Raw genomic sequence first — 27,931 nt, 5'->3', positions numbered from 1 at the left:
CAGTGTCCCCTTAATACAATGTAATGTCAGCCCTCATGCCACAAACTGTAAGGCTCATCAATGTGTTTTATTTCTGGTCTTGTGAGATTGGATTCTCTTCTTATGAAATCAGGTTTCATAAGAAGGCTCCTAGTCAGGCTCCTTTAGACACAGTAGTGATGAAACATTTTTTTCCTTTTTTGAGATAAAAACGAACAAGTTCATGACAGCTCACGTGACTCATGGATGGTATACCCCTTGTGCTTCACTACTCAAAGCATGTACATGGTACAAGGGGTTGATACAATAGTACAGTAACAGTAATTGTGACACCTTAAAGACTATTGCAGTCTAAAAGCCCTTTATAATCAGTGCTACTGAGGTGAAGATGAAGCTACAGTTTTGCTATAATATATCTGATAATGCCATATAAGCGACTGTTTTTCACCCCCTGTGATGTAATCTTTTCTGCAAAAATATTTCAAAACAACTTATTCTTGGAAGAAGACATCTTTCTGAGGAATCCCCCCTCTCTGCCCTTCAGAGGATGACTACCGCATATGACCATTTCCCAGAACCCCTCTGGCAGCTGGAAGCTTGTTGATGAAAATCAATATCCACGCTCAACAGTCGCACCCTTTCCATTTATCCATCTTTCAAGCTAAAGAGTCCACCTCTCTCTACCTGTACACTGAAGCTTTGATCAGCCATAAAACACAAGCATCCTCCTTTGTCAATCTAATTCATAGCAAACCCATCAGTGGATGAAAACAAGAGGTTCAAGAAAGAGAGAAGAGGCACGCTGAAGAGGAGTTGGAGTATTTAACCTGCTTTTTGCCTTTGAGCATAAAAACATGCCTTTTCTGAAAATCTTTTTGTATACAAATTTTTGTATATCATTTTTTGTTGTAAGCTGGGATAAAAGGTCAAATTTGGTGGTTGAAAAAGTCTTGTCAAAATCTTGATCTCGTGGTAGATACAGAACAATAGGCCTTTTTCCCTGAGGACGTTTTGACATGTCACAGGAGGAAAAGGACAGGTGTTACTAATAACATTAACGATGGCTGAATTTTAGTGTTCCTGGTATTGTGCATGCTGGCTCACTGTCACACTGTCATAGCTTAATAGGACACTTGAATAGAACAGAGCCATTGTTAATGTTTTTAGTAACATCTGTGCATTTCCTACTAGTCAAAGTCAAAATGTCTGCTGTGAAAAAAGGCCTTGTTGCTCTGCATCTTCCATGAGATCAAGATTTAATATTCTTTCAACCATCACATTCAACCATTCAAATGTCAGAACACCCTCTCTGTTGTGTCACTCTGACAATATTGTAAATAATAAGCTTTATAATTGACCTGCATGAAAATCAATGTTTAGAGAATGAAGAAGTGCAATTTCTACTCATAAAAAGATGAGTTTATCTGCCAAAGCCTGTTATTTTAAATCCATGTGTTGCAGTGGGCAGGACTTGTAACAATCAGTAACAATCTTCATATATACACATACATGTAAAAAACACACAATCACAATCGAGGCAGCTGTGGCTCAGGAGGTAGAGCGGGTTGTCCGCTAATCGGAAGCTTGGCGGTTCAATCCCTGGCTCCTGCAGTCCACATGTCGAAGTGTCTGCCAGTGTGTCTGTGTGTGTGTGTGTGTGTGTCAATGTGCATTAGATTAGATCCTGATGAGTAGGTTGGCACCTTGCATGGCAGCCTCTGCCATCAATGTGTGGATAGGTGAATGTTGACATGTATTGTAAAGCGCTTTGAGTGCTCACAAGACTAGAAAGGTGCTATATAAATTCAGTCACCTACGCAGCATACTCATATAATGTTGTGTATTTATGTGTTGAAAAATATAGATCTACAGTATGTGATCAAACAAACAAAAAATAGACAGAAGTTGAAGAATATTATCACTATGATGACTTTTTAGTTAAATGTCATATGTAAATCTTGAGGAAAAAAATAGCACAGCTAATTTTAGACTTCTTTCTGCCAAAGTTACTTCAAAAGTAGGTATGTTTCTATGATCTTACCTTAATAAGACAGCAGTTGTTATGACGTCACAGTGGCTTATTGCCTTATCTTTCTACAGTACATACATCACACACATAAATGGCATTGGGCTACACAGCTTTGAGGTCATCAGCCCATTAAAAAAACATATGGACCTATTCATAATCGCTTTAACATGACTGCTGATAAGACAGCTATTTCCTTGTAAACACACACAGAACAATAAATATGAATACCTGGAGCTTAAAATGATCTAGATCTTGTTTTTGCTGTTTCTCTCATGAATTCACTCCAGGCATTTTATTTAGATGTGAAGCCTGGCTGATGTTGTGCCTGCTGTTTGTGATTAGCAAAACGCAGTCAGTTCGGTGCCTGTGAGTCTGTCAAGACTATAACTGAACAAAGCCACGTGCCGGTGTGTGCGCGTTTGTGTGTGTTTTTGTGTGTCTTTGAGGCAAATTTAGTTCCTTGTGACCAGTCCATTAGAGATCCATAAAAAGCTGGGAATCTTTTTATAGGTTGGATGCAAAGAAGATGTGACTCATCTGACTCATCAGGGGTCATGCTGCTTCCAGTACACACACACACACACACACACACACACACACACACACACACACACTCTCTCTTACTGAAAGCCTTTTTCCCCAGACACAGGGGCGAATTGTTGACTGAAAGGTCTGAAGCAGGATGTTCATGAATCCTCTGGTGAACAGTTGTGTGATCCTACACAAATATACACACCATGTAAAATATTGATAATCAATGTGTCACACCAGAAATATATTTAAATGCATATGTAGCTCTTTAGTTGTCTAATAATACATATAGAGCATCCAGTATTATAAGTGAGGATATGTGAAGTAAAATGTGTAAAATTAGTCTTCTATCGAAATGTCTCCTGGCTGCTTCTTGTGAAATGTGTTTGCAATAGTAGTCCTCTACTCTAAAATAACTGTAACAGGTTTCATAATAACACTGTAACTTCATAAACATCACAACAAATTCTTGTTTAATCTGCAAAAAAAAAAAAACATATTTTTTTCCTTTGGGCAGAGGTTATGTTTGTGAAATTAACTCCTGTAAAATGAATGCAGTTATTACAAATACCACAGTGGTCAGAAGCCTGACTCTCCTTGTGATTTGACCTTTTTAAAAATTCAAAAGATTATCTCAAATGTCCAAAAGCACCTAATGCCAGAGAAACACTCTTCTCCATGAGATCAATTCAGTTTCACAGTGATCAACATCTGAGCAGGGAAATAAAAAAGCACCACCTGCTGTCCATTTATTTATTATTTATCATTAAATCTTTATCTTGATGCAAGACACGAATTACAGCCAATTTTTACCACAAAGCTGATCAGTGGACAATGGTTTTGCTTATGTAACTCTTTCTACATCTGCCCCAGATCCTTAAAAATGGGTTCTTCCTCAAAACGTACAGTCAGTACAAGCTGAAGTGCTTGTTTGGTGTTAAAATATATGCTTTTTTATTCATTGCTTCGAAATAGGTCTTTACAGTCAGTGTGGTCTTCGCTGAAGTTTATTTTTACACTAACTACAGTCTACTGGGGCCTAAACCACAAAGTCTTGGGGAAACACATTTCAGTAGCCTGCATAATAAAGAAATGTTTGTGGAAGATCAAACAGTTATACAGTGTCTCACAGATTTAAAGGTTTAATGAATAACTGAGAAATGCATCCAACGGAGTGAGATTGTTGACACAAGTGACTCATGATAAGCCTCGGGTGAAAAGCTTGTTAAATCCTCTGATCTCAACAATGTGTCTTACAATCACACACACACAGTAAACACGTGCAAAGCTCTCACATGCACATCTGATTGTCTACATTCTTTACACAATTAAAGCCAAATATGTTAACAACAGCGCCACAGTAAGTAGATGTCTGTTGTTAAAAAGCATCATTCATTTTGGCAGATTTACCAAAATTGCAGGGGGTGACTGTCAGTGTTTCACAGAAATGGCACATTCTTAAAAAAGAGAGACAAAAATAAACCTCCATCTCTTTCCCTCTTACTGTTTTGTTTTTCCTCTCTCTTTCCTTTTTCTCTGTATCACTCTCCCCATTTCTCTATATTTATTTCTTAGTCCTTTCTCTTTCTCTCTTCCCTTTTTCTCTGCCTCTGTTTTTCCTCTCTCCATCAATACAGTCAGCCAATGACAGTGCTCGGGCTGAGGAAATGGATGGTGTGTCTATTTTTAGAACCAGGGAAGGAGGGCAAATCAAATCAAAAGTAAGCTAGGGAGAGAGAGAGAGAGAGAGAGAGAGAGAGGGAGGGAGGGAGGAGGGTTGTGAGGAGAAGATAAATCTGCATTCTACTGCTGCCTCTGGTCAGAGACAGTTGGAGCTACAGAGCGCGCTCAAGGAGAAGCATCATCACTGGCTGGAGTCACAGCATCATAAATAAAATAAAAAAACAAAAGAAAAACAGATACTGAACTGTGAAAAGGCTCCAGACTAATATTTGAGGTTGCAAGAGCACAAAAGAGAAGAAAACATCTACTGGACTCGACATCTGCGAGCAGGTGAGTGTGAAAGCAAATTGAGCAGAAAAAACCTTACATAATCATTATTACTGCAAATGCATGATGTGAAACGACACAGGGTGCCTATTCTGTGCTTCAGCCCCGGAGCTGCAGCCTCTGAACCATTTTTAGTGGCTGTATACTGAAGGTGTGGTCTAAATTTAGCAACGGTTACACCTTGGAAGAATCTGGGAGAGGCTGGCATTTTGGTTTGGCATGCTCTATTTTTGGCATGGAGGTCGAGACTAAAATATATTGTGGGCTACACTCGGGGTTATAACAATATGGGGTTACATAAGAAAACATAGGCTGACACATTCTGTGGCTTTACATGAGTAGGATGGCATTTAAAATACTCATCTATTTACGTTGCCTCTCTGCTCCTTGCAGGGATTGTTTGTATTTTGGGCTGTTTACACTGCCACTCCAAAGTAAGCAGGGGATGGTGTCTGAAATGGGGAAAAGGGAGAGTCAGGAGGAGGACAGATGAGCTTACATGTGAATTAAATTTGATTGATACAACAGGGGCCAAAATAGATGGTTGTGTTTCAAAAGGCTCCAGTCTACTAACTGTTATTTATCATGTGAGTGACATCCAGATGTAACAGCAAAATGATCTCAGAACAAAACACATCAGGCTGAAGAGGTCTTGGCACAAAGGACACTTGAAAACACACAGTATCCTTCAAACATGTTGTTTTCTGCTATGTATAGATATTTTGTTTCATTTCCAAAATGCTGTTGAATCAGATGTTTTCTTGAATGGAAATGGCATGGATGTGATCATGTTTTCCAACAAACCAGAACCAGCAAGGCAGCCACATATAACCTTATACCTGGACGAATCACATTATCATTTCAATTTGAGGATTGATACTATTAATCAGTGTCTATTGTTATCACCACGTTGAGTATATGTGTTTAAATCTGCTTTTGTAAGAAAACATCTTAAAGATTCAGTGAATTTAAAGTAAAATTGAAAATAAATCATTGAAAAACACCTTTCCCAGGTTTATATGCATTACTCTGACTGTATACTCCTGTACATTTATGGTTTTGGCAATAAACATGGCACCCTTCTCTCCTCCCTCCTTGTCTCCCTCTCTCAGCTATGCGGCCGCGGTCCAGACTGCTGTCCAAGAGAGGACTCCTGCTGCCCACAATCAGAGAGGGCACAGAGGAGACAGTGAGGGATTTGAATGAGGCCAACACACTCCACATGGCTGGCCATGGCCAGTCTGTCTCCTCAGAGGACTACCTCCTCTCCATCTGCCACCTGGCCCACCCCACCTTCCCCACTAGGGATGTTTCTCCCAACAACATCCACATACGCCAGCTGGACACCGTGCACCAGAGGCTGCGGCTGTCACGACTCAGTGGGACTACATCAGCCACCTTTGAATTCAACCCCAGAGAGGAGGCACCTGCCGTGGGTGCGCAGCAGGGAGAAGAGAAAGAACTAAATGGTGAACTGATGTTTGGCAACTCTGACCCTCTGGAGTATCTTTATGGACACCAGAACAACCTCTCCACCTGTCAGTCAGAAGGTGTGAGGAGGGCATTTGCGGAGGGAAGGTTTATAAGACAGAATGGGAGAGTATGGGAGGGACAGGCTCGCTCCAGGGCGCACAGCGTCCCCCGTGCTTCAAATCCAGGCCTCCCTAGGCAACGCAAGAGCAGCTGCCCAGAGTTACACACCAGCACTAACAATTCCACTCCAAACAACTCCCCAAAACACAGCCTGTCCAGGTTAGAGGCCAGGAGAGGGAGCCTAGCAGACAGTGAGGAAGAGGGGGAGAGGACAAATCCAACCATCAAACAATCCTTCATCTCCCAGTGGATCTCTGACTGCAGGTCAGCTTGGAGAGAGGCGCGCGTGCGAGCCTGTATGCTGCCCGCCATTGCAGAGATATAGGATGCAAAACTGGACAGTCATTAGAAGAAATTTCTGAAAAGTATCCTACTCTTTTCCTGTCAGTGACACTAAGAAACATTAAGAGATATGTGGAAATGTTTCATGCAGTTATATATAAGGGATATGATTAAATACACTTTAAAAAATACTGAGACAAGTAAATATTGTCATGATTGTCCATCTGTAACATTATATTAATGTCATTATTTACTATTACAGCCCTCCTATGCTAAGGCTATGTATGCTGGTGGTCATACAAAATCATAAAAAATGGACAAATCTGCAAAATCCTTTTATCCAGTGTTTTGTGAGCTAAGTATAACTAAATAAAACATTCTTTTGATACTCTCAACCAGTGTGATCAGTGTTTTTTTCTCCATGCTGTGATCTTTGTTTTCTTGCATGTGCATGAACTCCCGTTCTTGGCTCTGCTGGTGCAGCCGCCGGGGTTTCTATGGTAACTGTCGTGGGATGCAGCTCTGGTAAACACAAGTGTGGCGGATCACGGTCTGAGCAAAGATGACACCATTGAACCCAGACATGCAGGATGGAGGTCATCTGTGTTAAAACAAGAGGAATTATCAGGCATAATAATGAGCTGAGAGGCGAAGTTACTGATTCACATGAGTACATTTCAATATTACAAAGAGCAGAAGATGATGAACAGAGATGATCTGTGATGATCATTTAACCAGAATTGTTTTCGTCTGAACAGGTTTTGCCAGAAAACACACAAAGCATCCTTAACTGTTGTTTTGAATCTTAAACACTAGAGGGCAGGCTTATGGCATTCACTACTCAATACATAATCTCAGTCATACCTAATAATACACAAGACATGAGCAACACATCACACATTTTACCTTAAAATCTCAAATAGGCAGGTCAGGTCCTTGCAGTATTTATGGTATTGAAGGTGTGTAGTTATTTTCAACCTGTCAATTTAGAGTTAGTTGCCTGCGCCCAAATGTGTAGGGCCCCCCACCCCATAAGAGGACAAAAAGAACACACGTTTGTCTGAAAACTGGCACAGAAAAAAAGTTACAGAAAAAAAGTTCACCCCAAAATAAATAAATAAACAAACATATATGTATCTAGATAGATAGATTAGCCTTTATGGTTATTTGTCTTGGGCATTTGAGGAAACATGGCAGCACACAGCCTTAACTGTAGTTTGATTGTATATGTATATGGATATATTGTGTATATATGACACACTATAGCCATATACATATACAATCAAACGACAGTTAACATGCAGTAACACACACAGATCCGTATACAGCTGAATGTACCCACCAAGAATGTTACACGATGTACCACACCAGGATATTGCACATTCCCCTCAATAAAAACCATAACCTTTCACCCTACCACCCCGCCCACACACACACACGCACACCGAAATATTGCACAGATGACCTACACCACGATGTTGCAAATTCCCCCCAACGGACGCCATAATGCTTCACCCCTCCTATTGCACACACACACACACACACACACACACACACACACACACACACACACACACACATTGCATCTCTTACTGTCTAGTAGTTTGACTGATAGTGGAACTAAGGAGAATTTATTCCTGTTCAACTTACAGTTTGGTCACCTGTACCTTCTGCCTGAGGGCATCAGCTTGTATTCTTTATGAAGGATGTGGTTTGTGTCACAGGTGATTTTAAGGCCCTGCCTCCTCACTGTCTCCTCAAATATCTCCTGGAGAGAAGATGGGGGCAACATACCAATTATTTTCTCATCCCTTTTGATCAGGTTTTGGAGTTGTGATTTGAGTTTAACAGACAGGTTACCAAACCATGTTTTGATGCCATAATGAATAATAGATTCAATGGCCGCCCTGTAGAACAATAACATAATGCTTTTATCTCCTCCATGGACCCTGAGTCTTCACAGAAAATGCAGATGTTGACTAATTCATTAACAGACATACTCCACTTGTGATCACCAACAGAACTGAGATCGAAGACCATTTCTTTGGTTTTTTTGACGTTTAAAATCAGGTTGTGCCCCTCACACCACTGCACAACCTCAATCTCTCACTTATAAACAGAAATGTCTGAATCTTTTTTCAGTAAACTTGAGTATGGCTATATCGTCAGAAAACTTAATAATGTAGTTGTTTGTTTACTGGTTATTACAGTCATTTGTATATAGTGTGAAAAGAAGGGGAGCGTTTACTCAGCCTTGAGGAGTTTCAGTACTTAAAACCTGTATGTCAGAGAGAGTTGAGTCAACTTTCACCTGCTGTTGTCCTCCTGTGAGAAATGCATGATACCACCTGATTATATAGGGATTCTCTCTCATCTGTTTCAGCTTGTTTAATAGTAGTCTGAGGGAGAATGGTATTAAATGCTGAACTAAAGTCCATAAACATCGGTCTAGCACAAACTGTAGGATTTTCAAGGTGTTTTAAAATAAAGTGAAATGTGATGTTTGGAGCATCATCAGTGCCTCTACCATCATTATAAGCAAATTGGTAGGGGTCTAAGAGATGTTGTACCTCACTTAATAGGTTCCCTACCATAACGCTTTCAAGTGATTTCATCACTATTGATGTCAATGCTACCGGTCTAAAATCATTATTTGCCTGTGAGCAAGGTTTTCTTGAAACAGGAATAATAACAGCTTTTTTCCATATTGTAGGAATGGTACATGTATTGACCGATAGCTAGAATAGAGGGTTCCAAGCTGGAGTCAACTCATCAGCAAATGTATTAAGAAGAAGAGCCGAAATACCGTCTGGCCCACTGGCTTTCTTAGTGTGCAACCTTTTAAAAACTTTGGCCACAGCACTTGAATCAATTACTACTCTATGTGTTGGATCACATCACAACAATTGACAAGTTTCTACATTCATCAGTACAGTCACTCCCTTCACAATCAAAATGTTTATGGAAATTGCTGAGTTTATTTGCTTTTGCCAGTTCATTCAGTATATGCAATTTCCTCTTGCCCGAGTTCAAGTTGGCCATTTCTTTCACAAAGTCCCACAGTTTTTTTGTGTTCTTTGTTGAAAAGGCTTCTCTGACATTTGTGGTTTTCGCGGTTCCCTTAGTTTCTTTGAACTGCTCTCAGTTCCATTATATTGTTCCGGAGAACTTGTTTCTTCTGTGTTGGGCCTCAAACCACGAGGTCACACAGAGAAGGCCTACATGTAACCTGTGAGGCCTGACCACGAGATGCTTTTTCCTTTGTTTCCCCCAAGACAAAGGAATAGCGCCAAAATGCTGCTTACAGACAATGGGAGTCCATTACAAACTCCATTTCCAAGGATGCCTTGCGATTTTCACACCTCAGCAGGCGGAGACGCTCCCACATGTGTCCAACCCTGTACATAGCTGTTTTGTTTGGTAGAATTAGATTTTAGAAAAGTTGTTTATTGAATGAAGCATTTGTTAACTTTGTTAATTTTGCTAAGTTTGTTAAGTATTTTGTTAAGTTTAATAAACATTGTTATATCTTTAAAGAGAAGTTCTTTTGTCATTATTGTGTGTAATATATTGTAAAAGTGGCTGATTGAAGGAGTCAGAGCTCGAATTCAACTCTTCTTTGTTCACCCTCGAATGTTGATATCTCTCAGATATTAACATTCTAGGTGAACTCCCATTTATGAGACTATCTTGTTTGGTTATTGGTCCCAGTTTCTGGGTGGTGCCCCGTATTTGTTAATTCATATTAATAATTCTACTAATTCTCATAATTAGTTAATTATCTTTGATAATTGATAATTATTGCAAATAATCAACTGTGTTCCTCACAGATCTAACATCTGTCTGATGCAATGTCTGCTCACAAGCCACATAGTTAGTTTTGTTTTTATTTTTCCAGGTTTTAATTTCTGCTTGTGCGACCATCCTAGTATAATGCAGGCGAATGTCTCCCCAAAAGACATCACACATTTTGACCAGTTTTCATTGAACAATGGGGACACTGTTTCTGGAGAGACATGTTGCTGTTATATTATTTAAATGTAATGTCTTAGTGATGTAAGCACCACAAATAAAAATCTACCCCCATTGTGTTACGGTAGAATGCAGGCAGGATGTCTCAAAAACCTGTGCAAGTAAAACCACACTAACTGCATGTTCACTGCCACTTCAGTAAGTGAGAAGCTATGTTACTTGTAATTTGAATGAATTTACCTTAAGATGAAATGTTATTCTTTCCAAAAGAAAGAAATATCTTAAATATTCGACATAAACAGTACAGAACCACAACATAAAAACACAAGTTTATCATAACTCCAAAGGTAATGCAGATGATGATAAAGTTCATGCTGAAGTCTTATCAGTTGAACATTTTGACTACAGGTGAAACAGCATGGAATCATTTGGTTTTACATTTTACAACCTAGCTTTACATGTAAGTGAAGCAGCCCCATCTGGAGACTCTTTCTCTCCCAGAAATAAACAGCATTGCCCATTTGTTCTAATAATTGAAAGTATAATTAAAGTTTATTACAACTTATGTCTTATATTTTGTATTTTTGGCCCAGCATCTTAATGTCAATATTAATGATTTACTCAAAAAGAGCAGTCAGAGGATCATACATGTTTGAAACCAGCCCCCCAGGTTAGGGAAACATTTGAAAGGGAAAACAAAGGCATTTGGTGACCTTATTACCAAACCACACTTAACAGAAAATTCCCCTGGTAACTTTTGCCAACTTATTTGCCAAATACATATGTATATACGTGTGTGTGTGTGTGTATATATATATATATATATATATATATGTATGTATTTATTATATTTTGAGTGTACACTTTTGGTTCTGCCAACAAGTAAAGTTAATCTGATCATCTGAACACTTGTGTGTCATGTTTCTAGATCAGCTACATTTATCATAATAAAAGATGGCAAAAACTATCAAAACTATCAAATAAGACTCAAATTGTATTTTATCAGAAATATCCTGTCAAACAACTTAGGAGTAGCTCATTAGTGATCACAGAAACATGAACTGGAAGACAGACATACCGGAATAAGGGGGGGGGGGGGGGCGGATACACGCTGATGGTTCCTGTGAGAAAACCACCGTCACCGTCACAAGAAAAAAAGTCATCTACAGTGGCTGGAAACTCTCAAAAAAGGCTCATGTGGTCATATTGACTTGCAACTTGCAACCCTCTTTACGTTTGCTGCAGTGCACTCTAGTCAAAGGAAAGCTCTATTGTTACTGAACTGACAGCTACTGACAGCCGGTGGTCCCGTGAAAGGATGTGACATGTATATTATCAAATATAAAGACATTTTATCAATTTTGTTTAATGAGTTTTACAATTTTTAAAAATCTGCCTTCCCTGCAGGCTATTTCAGACAAACCAAAGCAGCTGTCTTGACCCCTGTTGGCTCTGTTTATGGCAATCAGGTTTCATTATTGTTTCTGCACTGCCTATAAGGTTAAAATCACCTGATTTAGCTATAATGTATTTGGTATAAATATCATAAACTGAATAATATGGGGCAGACAAGGGATCATTTCAGCCACTGACCACACTAAAGAATCATCAAAACATCAAATGAAACTAATTTTTACCCTTTAGACCTTCATCATCTGTCCAGAAACACAAAAACACTTCTCTTTTTGTACAGCTTGACACACTGAGTTACTTATGTTGCAGAGTTGTGTATGCATGAATCTCCACAATCGTATATATATTGTAGGGTGACAGACACAAGCTGTTACCACTTTGTTCAGACAATGACCAATATGGATTTGTAGCTGCAGCAAGAGATAAGGCGGTTATCACGTGTGTCCCAACATTTGTACAAATGTATTTTGTCCATCCATCATTTTCTCATTCTGATTACTGTGTATTTCATCAGCTTTTTCCTAATGTAAGTGATTTTGACTTTTAAAGTGAAATGAGAAGTGCAACTACACCAGTCTCAAAGTCTGCAGAGGAAGCGACTGCTGACGTTATTAGTTCCTGTTGGTTCATTCCTACACGGGTCACACATTGTGGTTTTGACATTTGGTGAGCGATCACAGCTTCACACAAAGGAAATACGAACTATTAAAAATAGTTATGGTTGATAACTCTCTTACATACCCAAGCGCACATTCAACCCTACACAGCCAATAGGGCAATCAGAAAAAAACTATTTCCACTAAACATGATGGTCATATAGGTACTGCCACTCAGATGTAAACCGCAAAGTATTTAGTTCCTGTGCTTTAAGTCAGAATGTGCAAAGGAACATGCTGTACTGAAATGATGTGAGTCGATGCACTCTACAGTCCCCAATAAGTAAAACCTATTAAATATTCACTGGGGGGATATATGAAATATTCAAGCCTGCTAAGTGCGGTCTGTCTTTCAGAATGAAAGTGGAGTTTATTAGAGGTGGCATTAAGTATACTGTGCCACTGCAAACTGCTGTGTGATTCCTAAATCCCCTGACAAGTCAACCAGAAAATGTCTTGTGACTTACATTTTTGATGTGTTGTAATGTGGATGAGTGGGTATAGACTCATTTTAGAGAAGCCATTCTTGCTGACCACTTGTGTTTAGTCTGCACCATATGCAGCAATAGATGGAAGTCCCTTCCACTGACCTTTATTGTCAAGGAAGACCCAAGTGTCTTTAAATAGCATGGACTGGTTTTAACAGATTTCAACAGAATTTAAAATTCAGTCTTTATTTCAAAGATTTAGAAATATGTTTGATGAAACATCAAGTAAAAATACATTCTTACCATAAACCAATTTTAAAATCTGACTTGAAGACAGTAAAAAACACCTCATGTTTAGACAAGACAAAGTTAGTTTATGTAGTATAGCACATTTCAACAACAAGGCCAATGCTTTACAAGAAACATTAAGCATTAAGACAAAATGCAAAAGAAACACATTATAAAAGACATTTAAATACAATTAAAAATAGTTATTTAAGAGTTAATAGAATAGAAAATGAAAATAAGCTAAAATAGAATAAGACATAATAAAATACAAGAATAAATGTTACAGTGTAGTGTAAGAAATGAACAAGTATTTTATTTAAAAGTCTTCAGCCTTGAGTTTATTCCAGATATGTGATGCATAAAAACTGAAAGTTGCCTCTCCATGTTTAGTTTGGACTCTGAGAACAGAAAGCAGACCTGTCCCAGACGACCTGAGAGATGTAGATGGTTCATAACGTAGCATTAGATCAGAAATGTATTTTGGCCTTAAACCATTCAGTGCTTTATAAACCAACAACAGTATTTTAAAATCAATTCCTTGACAAACAGGAAGCCAGTGTAAAGATCTGAGAATTGGAGTGATGTGATCCAGTAAAGACACTGTTACAGTCGTCCAGTTTACAGAAGATAAATGCATGGACAGTTTTTTCCAAATCCTGCTGTGACACAAGTCCTTTAATCCTTGATATATTCTTCAGGTGATAGTAGGCTGACTTTGTAATTGTCTTGTAATTGGCAATATGGCTGTTTTTCTGGCTTGGTTTGTGGTTTTTAACATTACCGATTGAACCTGAGTGCTGACTTTTAATCGTTCTTTCTTGGCTCCAAAAACAATTCAGTTTTGTCTGTTTCGTTAAAGAAAATTCTGGCACATCCAATCATTGATTTGTTCAATGCCCTTACTCAGTGCTTGTAGTGGACCATAGTCCCCTGGTTATATAGTTTTGTAAATTTGTGTGTCATCTACATAATTATGGTAACATATTTTGTTGTTTTCCATAATCTGAGCCAGTGGAAGCATGTAGATGTTGAGCAGAGAAGGCCCCAGAATGGAGCCCTGAGGAACTCTGCATGTCATTTTTGTCCTCTCAGATGCGTGGTTACATATAGACACAAAGTTGTCCCTGTCCTTTAAAGGACCAGTGTGTAAGATTTAGTGTGATCAAGTGGTGAGGTTGCAGATTGTAACTAGATAAATACCCTTCACCCTACCCTTCCAAGGAGAAACTACGGTGGCTGCGAAACTTATGAAAAACACAAAAGGCCCTCTTTAGAGCCAGTGTTTGGTTTGTCCATTCTGGGCTACTGTAGAAACATGGCGGTGCAACATGACGAGCTCCATGGAAGAGGACCTGCTGCCTATGTAGCTATAAAGGGCTCATTCTAAGGTAACGAAAATACAATTGTATTTGTAATTGTTTTTATGGGATTATACACTAATTAAAACACATTTATGAATATTATATTCCATTTCTGTCAAATCCATTCTGCTAGAGCCACTAAATTCTACACACTGGTCCTTGAAGTAGGATTCAAACCAGTTTAGCACTGTACCAGAAAGTCCCACTCAGTTTTCCAGTCTAGTAATATGTTGTGGTCGACTGTGTGAAATGCAGCACTGAGATCCAGTAATATTAAGACTGAAATTCTACCACTGTCTGTGTTTATGTTGATGTCATTGAAGACCTAAACAAGATCACCTGAGAGAAGAGACATGTTGACAATTTGTAGAAGATCTGAGGCCATGCAATTAGAAACATTTTTGAAAAAGCCTGTTGGCAGAATCTCAAGGCCGCAGCAGGAGGTTTTCAGACATTGTATAATGTCCTCCAATTTTTTGTGGTTGATCAGATAAAACTCATGGTATTTGGGGTGATTTTAAGTGAAAACAGGGACAACACATACCCTGTACCTGATATGGAGACACTGACTGCTTGTCTAATTTTCTGAATTTTGTCAGAGAAGAAGGAGGCAAATTCATTGCAGGCCCTGGTGGATAGAAGTTCAGAGGCTGCTGACAAAGAAGGGTTTGTTAGCCTGTCGACAGTTGCAAACAAGGCACATGCATTATTATCATTTTTGGCGATAATGTTTAACTATGTATCTCCAAATGTGATGATTTTAAAGATAAGTTGAAGGTTAATATGCGCCTACACCCTCATAGCTTTCAAAATGCACCCATATTACAAAGAAAGAAAATAAAATATGCTTATTTGTTTGTGTATTTATTTTTGTAGTTTGGGGGAAGTTGACCTTTTGGAGATACATGATTTTCACAAAACAGAAACCTGCTTGGATAAGTAATGTGGCAATATAACACTTTCATCTAGTGTCAGTTAACATCTTTTTAACAGTCACGTGTTTTCTAATGCACTTCATTGCAAAATGGCATAGTGCGATTTACAGGACAAGTATGTCAGTATTTTCACTAGAAGATGACTATGCACTTTTATTTTCATTTTATTTTGTTCCTTCTTAGAATAAATGAAGAGGAAAAGAGAAGGAAATTAAAAATGGAGAAGGAGAGAATGACGTAAGATGGGATTTCAGTTTGCCATAGAAAAAAATGACGGAGAACACAAAACTGAAACTGACATTAAACCACTGCTTCTGCTGAAACCAAGCATTTACCTACAAGCCTGTGGTGGAGCCCATCAGATAATGTTGATCATACTGATTTATTTACATTGCAAACGTGTCATTACAGTAGAAAACTACCACGCAACCACTGTGGAAAGAAATGAAATCATACTTCTCTTCATTTTTTTCCAGAGTACTCACACATTTGATTTGGTGCTATAAATGCTAAAGGTGTTAACCACTGATGCGCCCAAAATATGAACAGACCCCCAAGCTGAAAAGATCCCCTGCCCACACTTTGTCTGGCAAATACAAAATAAGTCACACATACAGCATTTAAACCAACTTGATTCAAATTTTCATCTCAAAACTATCACCAAGTATGTCAGGAAAACATTCAGTGCACTGACATGTCAAATGAGATAAACTTCAGAAGGTGTGAAATAATATACTGAAATAAAGGATTTTAACAAGTCATCATTCTATTTTCTTTCTTTATTTGGGGTTTTATTTTGTTGTTATTTTGTCTTTGATGAATTATTTTGTATCATCCATGTGTCATTTTATGCAATTAATCCAACTCAGCTTTGTCAGTAGACAAAAAAGACATGAATACAAAAGTCTTACTTTCCACCATCACAAATGATTACACATTTACTGTATAATGTGTGCGTGTGTGTGTGTGTGTGTTTGTGTGGTCTGACTTTTGGGGACACATTTCAGACTCAAGACGTGTTAATTGTGGACGTCTTGTCCAATTGGGGACAAAAGCTGTGTCCCAAATTGGTAAAAAGCTGTTTTTTGGGTCAGTGGTTAGGGTTAGGCAAATAGTGGTTATGGTTAGGGTTAGAGTAAGTCTCCAGGAAATTAATGTAAGTCTATGTAATGTTCCTAAAAGTGATCTAAATCTAGGCTTAAAACCAAAGGGGCCTGTGGTTTTACACTTGTTCTTATAACTTCCCCCAGTTATAAAACATTTTTTGAGTCAGTCAATAGTTTTAAGAAGCTCTCAAAAACTCGTCTGTTTCATAATGGTCCCATAATGTGTAACTTTTATTGTTTTTATTGTTTGTATATCTGACTTCTGTGTTTGCCTTCTGTGTACTTTTATGGTTTGTATTGTGTTTTATGTTGATATTTCCTGTTTTTAACTTTCAATTTTTTGTCAATTGTTTGCATTGTACAGCACCTTGTAACTCTGGTTTTGAAAGGTGCTTTATAAATAAAGTTTTTATAAAATTTACTTATTTACTTACTAGGTATATATGTGTGTGTGTGTGTGTGTGTGTGTGTGTGTGTGTGTGTGTGTGTGTGTGTGTGTGTGTGTGTTCTTTTTCAAGTATTTTTGGGCATTGTATGCCTTTATTCATAAGAGACAGTGGAAAGGTTACAGAAAACAATGGGAACGATTTGATATAAAAGTTTTACTTTACATGGGTGTTTGCATGTACAGTATTTACCATTACAATGTCAAATCTGGTCAAATTATTAGTACTATATCTAGAGGAGGAGTAGAGTGGGATGATTGGGGGTTTTTTCTTACAGTTTTGAAGTTTCACTTTCCACTCGGAAAATTCCCCTGAACACAGGAAGGATGAGAGTATAAAAGATGACCCTCATCCTTTACTCCTCACAGTGCTTCTGTCACCTAACCTTCTGTCTTTCACTCAAGCTACACTTATTACAACGTCTTTCTATCATCTTCACCACAAGGAACAAGATTTTTTTTCTAGCACCAGTGCCATTTTCACCAAAGAGGAAGCCAACAATGTCCTGCATCATTAAAGTGACACTGCTCCTGGCTGTCGTGGTCTGCATCTCTGCAACCCAAAGTAAGTTTTTATCCCTCCTTTTGTCATTTTGGATAGACAATATTACATAGACAACATTAGGTTTGTATTGTTGACAGACAAACAATGAGAGTACAAGAATAAAAAGTGTTTATTTTGGCTATGTTGGTAGCTATGAGCTGGAATTCTGCACAGTCTAAATGATTGTTGATTAAATTAATTTTTTTTTTCCCTTGTCTTCCTCTCTAGTGGAGGAAGGGCAGCATTGTCTGTGTCAACGTGTCAGGAATCAATTTCCCCGAAAAACTGAAATAAAAGACATCCAGATCTACCCAGCAACCGCCTTCTGTGACAAAGTGGAGATTGTGTAAGTATTTGAAAAATTCAGTTGATATAGAAGTGTAGCTCAAACAAAGCCCGACATTTATAAGGAATGACATGCCATATAAAATGTCACATAATTGTCTGACCTGAATGAAAGCACAGAGTTAGTTATAATTGTTCCAAAATATATTAGCAATCGAGAACAGCCACTGAAGTTACAAACAACAGGATTATTAACTCCTGCTCAAGACACTGTGACATCTAAGCAAGCACTGCCATGACTTTTGAAAGGAGATCTCTAAAAAAAAAAAAAAAATACAATCACGATACCAATGAGTCTGCCTGCATGACTCATCTGTTAGGTGTTGGTAAGGAAAGGGTGCCTTTTCTTTCACTTGAACTCACTTCTACTTTCCATTTCAACAGTGTCACCATGAACAAGGGCCTTCGCTTTTGCCTGAACCCCAAGTTAAAAGCAGTGAAAAGACTCATGAATAACATCCTGTGAGTATACTTAACAATATCATCTTCAGCATAAACTTACCACGCACTCATGATATTGATATTTCTGTGAAACACTATTTTTGATAGAAATAATAGTGCTTAGTAACACAATGCTTTCTGCTCACTGTTGTAATGGGTCTAATGTGTATTCTTCTTGTGTTATTATGTGTGATCCAGAAAGCAGAGGTCTTCTACAACAAACAGACCAACTGAAGTCACTTCAACTCAGGTCACCGCCACCGTCTGACTGTCTCTTTAACTCCATGGATCAATAAGAGGCTCTGCTGACCTCTGACAAATGCACCTTCAACCAATGTAGAAATACAATGGATTAAATGTTATTTCTATTTATCTTCTATTTATACTGACACTGTATATCTATTCTATTGTATCTCCACCAGCTTGTTTAGATAAATAGATGTATTTGCTGTAAACCAAGTTTTTTGCATTTTTGTAATTTCGTTTTATAATAAAAGAAAAGAAAATCAAGGGAGCGTTGAGTAATTGTTTTCTGTTCCAAGTCTGTTTGTATCCTATATCAAGAGTGCTACCTTGTGGTCCAGGGCTGCTAATGCAAGAAATATACAGCATATGTGCCAGTTTACATATCCTCTGATCTCAAGCAGGCTTAGGTTGCCAAACATTAAATATCAGACCCTAAGGTGTCCTCTAGATGTGATTAATGTGTTGTACTAGTCATTACATGCGTCAGATATCAGAGGACACCAAAGCTCTGGGATCACAAGGTCAATATCCTGCCACCACTCATGTCCCCATTCAGCTCTGACGGGGGCGGCTCAGCTCAGTTGAGTCTCATAGGCTGTAATCCTCTACACCCATCACACACAGACACACACACACAAACACACACACACACTGGCATTCAGTAATTCCCTGGAAACTCACCCCTAACCTTATAACCATAATCACATGAACCCCAACCCCTACCCAATAACTTTAACCAATGGGAACCAGCTTTTTGTCTACAATGTGATGTCATGTGTGAACAGGTTTTTGTGAGTGACACATATATATTAAGCTGGGCACAATTATATATATATATCACATATAAAAGACTATTTCAATTCTTACCCACATTTAATAGAAAACCTATTATTAACCTATTAAAACCTATTATTATCAATCTCAATTTTGAAATACAACAGCATTGCATGTTTTCCTCACGCTTGTTGGTATTGCTGCCTATAAAACTACAATTAGGCAATCATTACACATAGCACTACACTTAACACCCAAACAGGCTGCAAGGCTTTTTAAGTTTCCCGTCATTACTTCTTCCGCCGGCTCCGCTGACGGAGAGGCGCGTTCCCGGGTGCTGCTGTCTGTGTGGCCGTTTCAGCTCTGTTTACTCTCTACATGTCCAAAAGTCATGGATGACCAAACCGGTGAGCAAACATACAGTATTTGTTCGGTCAGTCTGTCAAATCGGCGCGACTGTGACAGAAAAATCACTGCCGCTGTGGAATAACTTCGACAGGAGAGGAGATATTGAGGTGGGTGTTTAATATTCTGCAGCATGCATGACAAGCTGTTGTCCTTAAACGCTGCCAATGACTGTATATTTCAAAAGACACCGGCTATAATTAAATTTAATGCATGCAGAGATTTTGGAACATACCAGTCAAGATATGGTTTAATAATTTTCATAGTCTCTCGGAAAATATTCCAAAATGCTTTTGTTTATAGGCTGTAATATTAGTTTACATGTAGACGTTATTCCCACACCCCCATGGCGTGACTTCGGTTCCTGTTTTTGCAAGTCACTGTATCTGGCTTCCCAGTGCTGACGTGAGCAGTGTTAGATATCAGCTGTCTGGAAAGTAGACTACAAATACCAACAAATATCTGCAAAAGGTGAATTCTGACAGAATTTCTGCCCATCAACAGTGAATTAACGTGGAGAAGATGCAGGTGGATTCCAGTGGAAAGTGAGCTCAGACCAGGCTGATTAGGAACACTGGTCACAGAAGTGGACAGGTTCACTATAACACAATAGCACTATAGAGAGGCTTTATCTGGTGTATAAACAAGGAACTAACTGCAGGACAAGTTCTACCATTTCCTTTATTCCAAAACTATAATTTCCTTGTGAGAAATAGTCTCATATGATTTATAGTTTGGCTGTTCTTTCATGGATGGACGTAGAGGCTGGTATGTGAGGCTGATTCTGACATAAACTGATATTAATGACACTGCCGGTAACTGAACTCTCTGCTTCTATTTGAGGCTGGCCAGAAACAGGACACCATGCGCTGTGCACAGTAAATACAAGTCCAGTCTTAGACGGTGTGTTTATTCTCTGACGTATTACATAATAAGAATATTAACGTGCATTTATTTATCAACTAGCCTGACCATTGTTGCATTACACACCTTGCTTCCACAGGACCAAGCCTCTCTATCAGCCTAATGATAAACATGTGTCGTGTCATGTGATGAAGTGTTCAGGTTTGGAGTCCAAAGCCAAGCTGAGTGGACCTTCGCACCGTCACCCTCCAAATTCTCCAGTGGTCAGCCCCTCTGATCTGGTGTCGAGATGGCCTCCAGACAGGGAGACATGCCAGGTAATGGGAGAAGGATACGATAAAATAGGCAATAATTGTTTAATGCATGGTCTTCATTGGCAAAGTCATCGATATATTCACTACTGATTGATACATTTTCTACCTTGTGAAATGGGCTGGTGGTTTTGCAGAGTTATCAGAAATATTATACTTATGTAAAATACATTATGCCTCAGCGATAGAGTCTGGCACGTCACCCGGACTCTTCTCTGCCATGTCGGCTCCTATTGGAATGACCCGACGCAATATCAGCTATGACGAGCACATGGACGCCCCCATGAATTCACCACCTTCAGACTTGACTGTCAACATCTTTTGGAAGGATCCTGTCATCCCACAGCACAAGTTTAGGAACACTGCAGAGGTGCTATCCTGTTTTTTTTTGTACTTTCCGACCCAATTTGTTATGGAGATATGAATTGAGAGTTACTTATACAGTTACTGAGAGTTACTTGAAGAAAATGTTTACATCGGCTTGTATCTTGAAGCTTATGTGCATGCCTGTTCACATTTGATGTGCTTGTCTATTTGTTATGTGACTGGTTTGTGAGTTAATCCTAACAGTATAAACCTCTGCAACCAGGAAGGTGAGAGCGGTGTGAAGATGCCGACTTTTGAGGCAGCGTTGCCAGCCAAGTCCCCAGTGCCTGTGGTGAAAGCCAAAGCCACCTCTTTAATGAACTCGCTTATGATCAGTAAGTCTACAAAACCAACTGAGTAACTTAATTGAAGAACATTCATTTGCATTTTGATAAATATGTGGACATGTAAGTTACAAAAACACAGATAAACTAATGTCTTCACTACATGCCACAGAGTTATATAAGCTTCACCTCCTGGGATTTTCCCAATGGCTGTTGTCTTAGCTACTAAATATGGATGAACAAGCTGCAGCGTAATTTGCTATAATGGATCACAGTACATTAAAAGACTGATTAATTTAATTTCCACTGCTGACTGTATGTCCATCTTCACATAGAGCACACCCAGGAAAACCTCCAGAGGTTTGAGCACCAGGCAGGGCTGACTGACACTGGGTATTCACCTCACAAGGGCCTCTCTGCTGAGGAGACCCGCTTTCACCGACGGGCTGATGGCACACTGCCAGTGAGTATGAACATATATGAGGCCTTGATGTGGCCTCAAATAATAATGGAAAATTATCTCTGCACACCTGAATGTGCAATATGTGTCGTAGGGCAGCAAAACTCGAATACAATTTTAAAAACTTATGCACACTGTCTTGGTGCTGGTTTATTGGAAGGTTTTTGTGTAAACAAAAGATCTGATTTTCATCAGGTGTACCTGTTCAGACATACCCGGTGAAGACTGTTAAGAGTGAAATGTCATTAAAAAAAACAGCAGTAAGTGAGACTGTATGAGAGTTTTTTTCACTTTTATTAAAGTTTATTTGCCGTTAGTGGACTTTTGGCTAGATTCAGTTTAACAGATTCCAAGGTAGTGGAGAAATTTTGTTGAAAATGTTACAATGTAACACAAGCTCTGAAAATATGTTTTCGTGATCATAATGTGGTGCACAGAATGAACACTGAAAACAAGAATGTCTCCAGTATCAAAATATAACTGAACTGGCACACACAGAAAAAACTGTGTTAAATGTTGACCAGTTGTAATGATTAAACATTGTCCTCAATCTTCTGTACACGGATCCAGGTGGGAGCTTTAGCAAAAAGACTGTTTTAGAAAGGAACAGAAGAGGGCGCTGTGCATGCATCTTTGTGCTTGCACCTATGGCTTGCACACAGCACCTGAGAGAGTGTCCATGCACAAAGGTTGTGTTTTATTTTCTGTCTAGATTTGTCCAGTTTCACTGCCCACTATAGCCTATCAACCATGCTCACGTTTCACCTGCTATGAATTGATCGGTCCAACTTGTGATGCTGAATAAAGCACATTATCAGGGAAATATTCCTTCTTAAACATTATGGTGTCTTACAATGAGCAAGTATTATTGCGAGAAATATTGTTGTAATTGCAGGCCGGACACGGAAGAATATCTTGGTAAACAAATTACGTAATCAGCCCTGTGTTGCTCCCATAGACTGGAGCTATATCAGCAGTGTTGCCAGGCAACGCCTTTAAATGAATCGAGCCCCCTTATTTTCTCAGATGGACCAATCACGGAGCTCCTAACAAAAAGGGACGGTTTGGAGGCCTACTGCGGTCTGTGTACAGTTGTGTCGCTTGTGTTTTCGAGAAATAATCCTCCCTTACACTTGTTAGAACAGCTAATTATGGACAAAATGAAGAAACATGACGGACTGGAACGTCAAAGAAATCCTTTTATAAAAAGGTATGTGAAGAAGTTATTAACGCTGCGTGTTAACTTGCATTCTGCGGCCGGTTAACAGGCCGTTAGCAAAGCAACCTTGTTGGCTAGCTAGTAGAGCTGACTTTCAAGCTAACTCGAGTAAACAAATGTCTTTATAAATCTAACCGGCAATTATTAGCCTTGAGTCAACATAAGAAAGGTTGCAGTGGAGCTCATAACTTAGTCAGAATCAAAGAGATTAACGTTAACGTTACTTACACAGTAGCGTTAATGCTTATTGTGTAGCTTGAGGTTGTTATGTGGCAGTCACCGTTAGCACCTAGCTGCTAACTAACGGTACACGAAGCTACATTTAACGGCAATCTTGAAAATGAATTCATCACAGACCTTCAATGTCCGTGGAAGATTTCATTATTTATACATTGCCGAGGTGACCTATTAATGGTTATGCCCGTTGTGTCCTGATTTAAGTTAACCCTAGCCTCCTGAGTGGACATAGCCCCAATTTATGCTCCTCATGTAGGTTAACTTGATGTTAATACATGAAGTTCAAACTGGGGTTATTCCACCTGTCTTGTCATGTAGGGGTTATTCAAAATAAGCTTCACGCTGTTTTCAGATGGTACCTCATATGTTTTATCATTGCAAGATGATAAAAATTTCCCTCATGTACAAATACATGAGAGGCACTGGGGCTAGTGTGCAACACATTTTTTACACTGGTGTACAAATAAGAAGGCAATATTGAAATTTGACTTTTCCACTGCCCTAACCCTAATTTATAAGTTCAGAACAACGTGTAACTACTAGAAAGGCTGTGTAGTTTGGCTGGGGTCCAGCAGGCTTGGGGCACTGATTAAATCTAAGAGGATATGACCCAGATAATACATAGGGGTTGCCCCCTGTTATTCATTTGCACAATGGCCACAGTCCTGAGCAGAATACTGGACCAAATATTCAAGGTGGATATGAGTTTAGAAGGACGTCCAACATATGGATGGAAATATACCGACACTGAATGGAGACTGAACATTGCAGAAATCCTATCAGAGATTGTTACCAAAATAAACCTAGATGTTAAGGCAAGTATTGTTGGAACATGTATTTGGTTTGCTAGAATAATCAGAATCTGAAATTAGCTTTTGCACAGAAGAGGATTTGATAGAAAATCAGAGGGTATATGTTTAGACTGGTGGTCTTGCAGGTGCTGCAGATAGATCTGCAACCAGTTTTCTGAGTGAATTTCAAGCATTTGACATTCATTGCATTATTGGTTCTTAAATAGTACAGGTTTCTTGGTCAGTGGTTAATTTAGTTCTGACAGTAATATGAGTGATTTTGTTATATTTAACAGAATTTAATCATGGGGAGGTTCTCTCTCTTTTTCCACTCAAAACACAGGGTGACAGGTTATTGGTTCCTAAGATCTGTGACGCACTTTGTTGTTTATTTTTTTATCTGTAGCTCCAGAAAAACACTGTTGACCTTTTGTATTGTGTATTCAGGGAGTGTTTGCTCTTTAAGTGAGATCAATGCTACGTCTCTGACAAATCTGTCACAAACATGTGATGGTAGTCTAACATGGACATGGGATAAAAATAGCATCACAGGTCTGCTGTTTATACAAGATACATAAGTCTAGGGCTGCCACTAACAATTATTTTCATTCTAGAGTAATCTGCTGATTATTTTCTTGATAAATCTGTATGATATCCATATCTACAAAATCTGACTCGGCTTTGAACTGCAGACGTTATGGCATGCGTCTTAACCAGTAGGCTACCAGGCTGTGCCCTCAGTTTAAACTTTTTAATCTTTAAACTTGTAACAGCTCTTTCCCCCACATATTTTTTTTGTAAATTTTATATTATTAAGTTTTGTGCATATTTTGATTGTTATGCACCACAACACAAAGGTAAATTCCTTGTCTGTACAAACCTATTTGGCAATAAATCTGTTTCTGATTCTGAATCGATTTTCTGTCGATCAACTAATGGTTGCAGCTCTACATAAGTCACAAATGAACAACCAGCCAACTGTGGTTATAGATATAAAAAGCCTTGTTTAATCACTTTGTAATATATACAGGCTGATTCTGGATCAGTGGAGGACAATCTTTCATTGTTTGTTTGAATTTTTTTTTGTCTTTTCTCTCTGCAGAAGTTGAGAATGCCAAGCGGGGACTTCAAGGAGGACAGGCTTATAACATCAGCACAATCCACCCCGAGTGGCACCCCTTGTGTCACCCCCTCCGTTACACCCTCCGTCACACCCTCTGTTACACCCTCGGTCACCCCATCTGTCACCCCCTGTGTTAGTCCCCACTCATCACCGGCTCTTAGTCGCAGGTAGGCAACATGCAGCTGAAACATTTAGATCATATTCAGTTCATACTGTTATTTGATCTAAAATCTTGTATTTGTAACGGGTGGAAGTAGAGCCCATGTACATAGATGTTGTTCACACCACATCCTGTAGCGAACTAACATGCTGCATTTCTGAATATGACATTCTGTTTTGCTCATACTAGGTGCCATATGGCATCTCCTTGCTCTTTTTATTTTTTGCTTGTATGTTCATGTGATGCTCTTTCTTGGCGGAAATACAGGAGCTGGTTCCAGCTGAGTCCTGTGCCATTTCTTGCAACCCCAGAACTCAGCCCCACCACAGACATGGGAGGAAACGAGGGAGGAGGAGGAGAGAGGTGGAACTTCTTTGGAACTCGCTCTCTGGTACAGAAGTCCCCCACTGACCCTGGCTCTGACACCAGCACAGGTGAGAGATTTATACTTGGTTGAACCCTGTGCCCCAGTGTTTTGTTTTTTCTCTGAATACAATAGTACTGGTAGCACTGGCACAGATGAACCCTGTTTGCAACTCAATAGCATGTGAAATCAGTGGGAATTTTCCAGTGTCAGGCTGGGACTACATTAAAGCCTCTATCTGTGATTCAAATGTAAACAAAAAGGTAACCCCACCACCAATTCAAGACTCACTGGGGGATTCTCCATCACTCCTAATAATTGGCAGGTGACTTTATATAAGAACTAACTCTAAAGAAACAATAATTGTAAGTCATGAAGAAATTACTGGAGTTAAGCAGGCCAATACTTGGGGGATTCTCCATCACTCCTAATAATTGGCAGGTGACTTTATATAAGAACTAACTCTAAAGAAACAATAATTGTAAGTCATGAAGAAATTACTGGAGTTAAGCAGGCCAATACTTTAAATTATGAACAGCTGAGAAATTCACTAAATGTTTTTCTATCCAAAACCCAAACTCTCCAATTATGTATGTGGACATATTTCAGATTTTTGTGGTTTTAAAAAACTATCACTAGGGCCTTTCAATCATGACACTAAAACTTGATCACGAAAACTAGGGTTAGGTCATTAAAGCCATATTTTCTATCCTCTCTCCTACAGGCTTCTCACTGCAGTCCTACTTCGGCCTGCAGAAGTCCTCCACCATGGATGGCACCAACACCCAAGTCAACCTCAAGGTGGAGGACCCTGCCAACTTCATGCCCCCTAAGATTGAAATCACAGGCATCGACGCCAAGCGGGTGTCGCCAAGGCCACACAAACTCAAACCTCGGGACATGAATGTTTTAACACCTTCGGGCTTCTGAATCCAAACCAGCCGCGTACTGACACCTCTGTACCACATGCTCCGTAGTTCTCTCCTCCGTGTGGTTGCTCATTTTCCTTCCTGGCCTCCTCCATCCCCTCTGCCTCCCTGCACTGAGACAGAGGGGATGGAGGACCACTTATACTTTTAGCTCACCAACCCCAGAGACATTACCGCACTGTTACATCCCTCAGCGGACCCGACTCAGATGGATTGCAATCTTATTGTACTTCACATCATCTCTTCCAACTAATTAGTCCAAATAAACCATCAAATCAAATAACTTGATTTGTTATCCCTAATGGTACTGCTTTGTATTGTTATTGTAGTTATGTCACGTAATGGGTGCACTGGCATGCATTGCCTTGTTGTCCTCGGTCCATTTTCAGTGATGTGGCACGAGATTGAAGTTGTTGAAATATCTCGTCAGTCCTTTGCTTAAGCTAATCCCTTTAGCATTGCCTCTAATACTAAAACTGACCAGCTATTTCGGTCCATAATGCTCTTTGGCCTCATTTGTATTTTTTTTTTTTTTTAATAAGCTCACAGTTTTGTAGTTGTGTGGTGCTTTTCTCTGTTAGCATGCAGAGTATAGTGAGGTATGACTGATATTGTGCCTAAACGTGCAGCGTGTTTGCTTTTTGCATTCGTGCCACTTTTTTATATATATTATTTGGCATCTTATTTTACCTGACGAAAGAGTATGACTGCTGACCTGAAGTGATTTTTTTTTTTTTTTTTATTATTATTTCAACCTAAGTATATTTCATATTATTCTGCTTTAAATCAACATTGTTCATTCTAAATAGTAGTTTGTATGTTGGGTTTCTCACATTTTTATATTGAATCACAATATGTTTCAATATGCTATAAGAATACAAAGCATTGAAGTGGTCATTTTCAATTTTGCATTTTTTTGTGTGTCACAATCCAAGAATCCCTGCTGTTTTGATTGAAAATGTTGATGAATTCCAGTAAATAATTGCACAAGGGAGATTTTCTCCTACATCTGTAAATAAATCTGATATTAACAAGCAAAA

At 39.0% G+C, this 27,931-nt stretch overlaps 3 protein-coding genes across 4 annotated transcripts; all 3 read left to right on the top strand.

The window, feature by feature from the left end:
• The first annotated feature begins 4,327 nt into the window (after nucleotides 1–4,327).
• si:dkeyp-72g9.4 (uncharacterized) lies at nucleotides 4,328–6,819 on the top strand. The gene is made up of 2 exons (XM_067599082.1): nucleotides 4,328–4,552; nucleotides 5,662–6,819. Exon 2 carries the CDS (start codon nucleotides 5,664–5,666, stop codon nucleotides 6,465–6,467), a length of 804 nt encoding a protein of 267 aa, XP_067455183.1. The 5' UTR covers nucleotides 4,328–4,552; nucleotides 5,662–5,663; the 3' UTR covers nucleotides 6,468–6,819.
• Nucleotides 6,820–17,374: 10,555 nt separating this feature from the next.
• Nucleotides 17,375–18,858, top strand: LOC137188750 (C-X-C motif chemokine 10-like). Its single transcript, XM_067598353.1, has 4 exons — nucleotides 17,375–17,593; nucleotides 17,801–17,918; nucleotides 18,302–18,379; nucleotides 18,557–18,858. Exons 1-4 carry the CDS (start codon nucleotides 17,530–17,532, stop codon nucleotides 18,624–18,626), a joined length of 330 nt encoding a protein of 109 aa, XP_067454454.1. The 5' UTR covers nucleotides 17,375–17,529; the 3' UTR covers nucleotides 18,627–18,858.
• A 615-nt stretch (nucleotides 18,859–19,473) lies between these two features.
• Nucleotides 19,474–27,931, top strand: LOC137189304 (putative monooxygenase p33MONOX). 2 transcript variants are annotated; one of them, XM_067599081.1, is made up of 8 exons: nucleotides 19,474–19,785; nucleotides 20,842–20,964; nucleotides 21,141–21,328; nucleotides 21,548–21,659; nucleotides 21,944–22,071; nucleotides 25,418–25,605; nucleotides 25,866–26,032; nucleotides 26,687–27,931. In XM_067599081.1, exons 2-8 carry the CDS (start codon nucleotides 20,937–20,939, stop codon nucleotides 26,890–26,892), a joined length of 1,017 nt encoding a protein of 338 aa, XP_067455182.1. In that variant the 5' UTR covers nucleotides 19,474–19,785; nucleotides 20,842–20,936; the 3' UTR covers nucleotides 26,893–27,931. The 2 variants fall into 2 exon arrangements, with proteins under 2 accessions (XP_067455182.1, XP_067455181.1); XM_067599080.1 differs by having other exon boundaries at nucleotides 19,474–19,893.

Source organism: Thunnus thynnus, chromosome 9, assembly GCF_963924715.1.
Source record: "Thunnus thynnus chromosome 9, fThuThy2.1, whole genome shotgun sequence".
Lineage (NCBI taxonomy): Eukaryota > Metazoa > Chordata > Actinopteri > Scombriformes > Scombridae > Thunnus > Thunnus thynnus.
This window is presented reverse-complemented; position numbering and strand designations above follow the sequence as displayed.

Bases quoted from the DNA above. Each gene is read 5' to 3' on its own strand.
- si:dkeyp-72g9.4 (XM_067599082.1), top strand. From the start codon at position 5,664: ATGCGGCCGCGGTCCAGACTGCTGTCCAAGAGAGGACTCCTGCTGCCC.
- LOC137188750 (XM_067598353.1), top strand. From the start codon at position 17,530: ATGTCCTGCATCATTAAAGTGACACTGCTCCTGGCTGTCGTGGTCTGC. The intron at 17,594-17,800 runs GTAAGTTTTTAT...CTTCCTCTCTAG, and splicing joins CTGCATCTCTGCAACCCAAA to TGGAGGAAGGGCAGCATTGT. The intron at 17,919-18,301 runs GTAAGTATTTGA...CCATTTCAACAG, and splicing joins TGTGACAAAGTGGAGATTGT to TGTCACCATGAACAAGGGCC.
- LOC137189304 (XM_067599081.1), top strand. From the start codon at position 20,937: ATGGCCTCCAGACAGGGAGACATGCCAG. The intron at 20,965-21,140 runs GTAATGGGAGAA...ATTATGCCTCAG, and splicing joins CAGACAGGGAGACATGCCAG to CGATAGAGTCTGGCACGTCA. The intron at 21,660-21,943 runs GTAAGTCTACAA...ATCTTCACATAG, and splicing joins AATGAACTCGCTTATGATCA to AGCACACCCAGGAAAACCTC.